The sequence below is a fragment of the Hyposmocoma kahamanoa genome, unplaced genomic scaffold, assembly GCF_003589595.1.
Source record: "Hyposmocoma kahamanoa isolate Upper Pololo Valley unplaced genomic scaffold, ASM358959v1 210, whole genome shotgun sequence".
NCBI lineage: Eukaryota > Metazoa > Arthropoda > Insecta > Lepidoptera > Cosmopterigidae > Hyposmocoma > Hyposmocoma kahamanoa.
In genome coordinates, this window is record NW_020653731.1 from 1,671,783 (window position 1) to 1,677,782 (window position 6,000).

The 6,000-nt window shown below is 35.1% G+C and overlaps 1 protein-coding gene across 1 annotated transcript in view; it reads right to left on the reverse strand.

Annotated features, from left to right (window-relative positions):
* Positions 1-6,000, reverse strand: part of LOC113227337 (pikachurin-like) — a 311,398-nt gene that overhangs the window by 157,902 nt on the left and 147,496 nt on the right. Inside the window, exons 4-5 of the mRNA XM_026460230.1 lie at positions 3,216-3,358; positions 2,776-2,887 (exon numbers count right to left, since the gene is read on the reverse strand). Of these exons, the coding sequence (XP_026316015.1) occupies positions 2,776-2,887; positions 3,216-3,358 (255 nt within the window). The remainder of the gene's footprint in view (positions 1-2,775; positions 2,888-3,215; positions 3,359-6,000) is intronic.

Sequence of the window (6,000 nt, forward strand, 5' to 3'; positions counted from 1 at the left end):
GGAATCTTTGTATTGGGTTTTGGATCTTTTCTGTTTTGCCGTAGCGTCACCTGTGAGAACTCATGAAAGTTTCTTTAGTCAAAAAATGGTTACCATCAACTTATATTGCACATTTGGTGCTACACTGACGTAATTATACTTCTTGTAATGTTACAGGAAATTGATTTGAATTGATTTTTTTTATCTTGTTTAATGGGTCAAAACAACTTTGTGTATTTTTACAATATAACATATAAATTGGAAATAACTGCCGATTTTTCTTCAAATGTAAACACATATAATTAAATTTTGACAAAATTACAATTACGTCAATATAGCACCAAATGTGCGATATACTTCTCATTGTTGCGCACAAGTATCATTTAAGGAGAGAAGTAAGGCCATAGTCCACAATGCTAGGCCCAATGTGGGTCTAGAGTTCATAACATAACTTTAATATAAACCTGCGTTGTGGGGTTTTGTCACGACGTTTGCTTCACCATTTCTTTTTCAAAATCTTCTTCGTTAGGAATTCAATGTTTTTCCAAGTAGGCCATCAAATATGCTTTCTTAAATCTCAAAGTTTGCAAAGATCGGAGCTCTTAAAATCAGTGATTCTCGCTAAGAAATACAGAAACTGTCTCCCATACACGAATAATTTAATTTATGTTTTGTATATCTAAACAGTCTTCTGTACTTTAGTATATATTAATGTATGGGGAAATAAATGGTTTAAGCAAACATTGGATTCGTAAAATGAAAACCGTGAAAGGTACTCGAGTAGCTACCACACATTGGAATACGCGTTTGGAACTGCCTGCCGTAAGGTTGATTGAAACCGTGAAAGATAGCATGCAGACCAACATGGTTGTGGGATTCTATTCACGATTTTGATAATCGTATTTTCTAAAGATGGAGGCTGGTGACTTAAATAGCAGATTCGAATTCTAGTTTAAACTCCAACCGCCACAAATTAATTTATACAAACCATAAGATCCATTGTTCTGTTACAATTTTGTGGACGAAATAGGAAAACAAGTAACTAATATTTACAGTTAATTTCTTTTTATGTTACCAAGTGACGGGACGAATAAGTCGTGTGCTTGGTGTTAAGCGACACCGCACGGCCGTGGCAGTTGCAGTACCATTTAGAGCTTTAAATCGCAAAGATCTGAGGAACACTGCCACTGCGGCATGTCACCCTGAGACATAATTTGACAAGTCCCATGTAAGAAAATGTTATTAAGACTTACAGGGAAAAGATAAATGATAACAATTGCTGAAACGGATCCAATTCAGCATAATATATTAGTCACAGCACGACTACTGTAAAGCTGGTTTGCAGTTAGAACTTTTACAGGACAAGATAGCACGAAAGTACTGACGTTAACACAAAATGTGCCAGTAATCTATTTGCCAAAAAGCAAAATTAAAATACAAATGTCATGTCTTAATATATTAATTCAGTCAATCAACTTTCTCTGTAATCGAAAACTCCAGGCTTTGCGTTACTTCCGAGGGTGACTTGAGAAAGGCAAGTAAATAAGGGATGAAAGGTTCGCCCTTCGGAATTTGAAACGTAAGACTGTAAAAAGAGGAAAATCAATTGCTGTACTAACATTCTATTACACCTCGAGGAAACCTATGCCCATTAGTGAGACATAAAATAAATCGAGGGCTCTGAGGTAAAACCCAATAAATGTGTGAATTTACGCGAAATGTATTATCTAATTCATGATAGTGTACGGCTCATGCACTTGTCAACAAACCGGGTTGATGGCATTGATGGAGTTAAATCTATCATGGCGTGAAAGTGTTGGCCGCTTATACAGTGATTGCAGTCGATAAATATCCTATTGACTATCGAACGAATGTTGATCTCATTCCCATTATTCAGGCCCATTATTCGTCCAACTGCTGGGCACAGGTTCATTTTGAATTGTCAATTTTTGTACGTTCACACATACATACACTGTATTTACAAGTAGAACTACGTCCATTAAAAATTTCAAAGAGGAGACATATTTTAAACGTTTTCATTTTAATTCAATATAGGTAATCAAATCTGCCTGTTCTTGTTAAAATTTATAATTTATGTATAAAAATTGATATCGATACTAGGCAATAACGCAATTAGTAATAATTAGAACGTCGTAACATTCACGATTTAGACATTTTTGGTAATATTTATTCTTCTTTCGCAATCTATCGATAAAACTGTCGACAACAGCACTACATGACTATTTATTTTTTTATGAAACTGGCAACCCTGCAAATGTTATGGATTCCACAATAGAATAATAAAAAATCAGGTTAAATAATTTAACGAAAATTCACACACTTATTGAGTTTTGCCTCGTAGATACCTCTGGAAATCTATTATCTAAGTATATATAGGGGAAATAGTATAACAAAAATGCTCAATACAAAAGAATTGAAAAAGACTAATTTCATCTAAGACCTTTTTTTTTTCAAATTATTTTGTAAGAAATCAATATTGTAATTAAAAGGCTATATTGTGCAGGATCAGGGATACGTTTGACATTTAAGATTTGAATTTAACTCTACGCCATATACAAAAAGATCGGTCCAAAGTACACGTGTGTTCTGCAAATTGACACCTAAATAATAGCAGATGTGTCCTTATTATAACAAACTTGCGAATTACATGAAAGTTTTTGGATAAATAAAGAGAAAACAAAGTTTTATGGTTTAAGTCCACCACTGACGTTATAACAAAGATGGCGTCATAACGTGTGTTACATTAGAGTGTTAAACAATCACTAGGTTGCTTACCAGTTTTGCAGCTGGCGCTAAGCGGACAAGCACAGCGCTGTCCGCCGCAGGCTGCGCAATCGCAGGAGTCCACGGCGGCTGTCCAAGGTGGAGTTTCCGTCACGCCCGGTACCTGGTTCACCATAATAACCTTTAAATGCTGACCCGTAATTTTAAATACAAAACTACCCTGAGATCAGACGTGTTAACTAAACTAATATATACCTGACATAATATTGAAGTCAAATTTTAAAGCACTGTTTGTAAAAACATCTAAATTCCAAAATATGGACTCACTCGCCCTATAGATAATATGAGTTTTGATATTTTTTTTACGACGTAAAATCTGAAAGTCATTACGTTTCATTTATGGGGAAAAATATTTTGTTTCAATTTTAGTAAATGTTTGTATGTGTGACGATCTTAAACTATCTATCTATAATAATAATATGCTTTCTTACTTTCTGTTCTAAACTGGGCCCAAGAGTTGTGACCTTCAGCTCTTCTACATCATCCCTGTCATCAGTAATGATGTCCAGGTCAATTTTGCTAACTCCATCTTCCAGCAAACTCCTTAATCCATCAGCTTCCTTCGATTTTTCTCCTAAAACAAAGAGAAGTTAATAAATATTTTTGAAAACAACGTGGAATTTGTGATTTGTAATGTTTATCGTCAGAAAAAAGAAACTGACAAACGTATAATAAACTCATGTTAAAGAAAGACAGTCAGTCTTGCTCTCTCTGAAATGCATGATCCTTGATCATGGCACTTGCGTAAGAGCAACAGTTATTATATATATTTTTTTAGAGTCTGTAGTCTCGACTAATGTGAAATGTTTAAATAGTGACAAATTTTTAGAAAATAATTTATACATTCAAAACCTACATTAATTATAAATGTCAATCCGCAACAAATATAAATCTGCAACAGGTTTCGTCATATAAAAATTAATAATTCAATTCGCCTGACTTAGTTTTGTTTATATTTAACTATAAGAATGAAAAAGGACCGTTCTGAATCGTAGCTGGTTCCAATGTCCCCATAATACTGACAGCATTACCGACGACGCACCCCAAGTCCCCTGAGTCTCCACTGCAATTGGCACAAATGTCGCACGGCTGTTCAATAGTGTTGTAACTCAAAATAAGTGAAATTTAATATTATATCATTACTGTACGTAAAACTTGATTCTCTACACTTAAAAAAACTGTCGTTAGAATATTGCAAGAAACAATCGAAAGACATCTGCTTAACTCAAAATGAGACACACTTTATGTGAGCTAGTTCTAGCCAAAATAACCCTTATTCAAAAACATGAAATTATTTTTTCAATTTTATTGTTAAATATATTTGAGAAATTGTTTAAGTGTCTATAATAAACTATAACATACATTTTAGTGTTTTTTTTTGCGGTAAGTGAGTAATTCGTTTTTGATTGATTCGCTGCCAACCCGCTGGTGTGACTCAGATGAGACGGCGCAAACGTATATATATATATATATATAGTAAATATCAGTGTATTTTTTTAAATAAGATCATTTCAATTGTAATACGTTTTGACGAAACTATTAATTCAACATTGTTTTTTTTTCTTAATTAATTTTTATTAATTTATATGTGTGACAGTTGCAGTGCCATTCAGAGCTTTGAATCGCAAAGATCTGAGGGGCACTGCCACTGCGCCTGTCATCCCGAGGCATAAGTTGACAAGTCCCATGTGCCTATAATTTCATCAGCGCATTACTGCTTAGTGACAGAAATAGGTAAGGTGGCAGTAGTTTCCTCAACAAACTCTTTAACAGGAAGCTCAACTGCTTCTATAATTATACAATAATGTACACCTGGTTAAGAATTAATAAATCAAATCGTATGTTAAAATTTGTGTTAAGGCAAACCACCGGAGGAGAAGCGGAAAACTGTTTTGCTAGGTCAAATCGTTTCGGGTGTCGTTGTGGTCGAATGGTCGAATCTTCGGGATCCTACGGCACCCACAACACACGGCCTTGCGGGCAACGCCGGTGGAGTTTAAGTGCGGTATGCCCGAGAATCCCACATAACTTCCGAGCTTCCCCAAGCTCGGTCGTATTCATAAAGCATTTCTCCACCGTTAAAAAAAGGTATAATGAATGAAATTTTTATTGAATTGATATTCAATTATTTTTTGTGAAATTACTCCACGTCTGAAATATCCAACACGTCTTCTTGCATACCTGGATCTTTGTATTAATAATTATAACAAACTAGTGGAGTAATTTCACAAAAAATAATTGAATATCAATTCAATAAAAATTTAATTAATACAGTGAATAGCGACATCTCTCGCCAGGACTGGTAGCTGTAAAGGTACTAACTGGGTGATAAATCTGTCATAGATTTCTCATAGATGGCGCTACGACTAAAAAGTCGTTGAAAGACCAAGTACAAAGACACGACGCAAGCACATAGAAAAATTCGTGAGGTCCGTTGGTTTGTTCCGTGGCTTAGTTGGTATAGCGTCTGGCACGGTATGCAAGAAGACGTCGGTTCGAATCCGACCGGATCGAAAGAATTTTTTCTGAGTGTTGGATCTTTGTATTAATAATTATAATGGTTTAGGTATTTACTATCAAATAACGGTCTCACAAAAAATACACGATGTACCTCATATTGTCTAAAGAAAATCCTGACGATGGGAATAGGATGTACTTTATCCGATTATATAAAGGTGTGACAGCACAGCCTAAAACAAAAGTCTAAAACGAATATATCTAACTCTGTACATAATAAATAAAGTTTCATGCGGAGATATTTCTCTTCAAGTACCACAGAACCTGCTAAACTTTGGTTTTCAACTGAAGCGGCTGTAGTTATTAAATTCACATTTATCCTAAAACTTGCAAATCGTCCAGCAGTTTAATGACACGCCGCGTACCCGCTCCCCCGTCAGTCGTCATCGAGCGCTTTTGGACGTCGGATCTGTATCAAACTTCCTCCGCATGTTCTTATTATATTCATATTAATCTTGAACGCGAGGATTGCGAAATGCAACGGGCGACCTCCCACACCTCACCTCCTAAAGTCTAGGCTCGCGTTGAAAAACCGCGCCTCAAAATACTTTTATCTACACACATATCATAATAATAATTTATGTGACTGTTTCATAATGAAAGGCATTAAAATACGAGTCTGGATTCATAAAAACATCACACGAGTGTTGTAATTATGTACAGTACATACACTGCTTTATCTAAATATATATTATACGC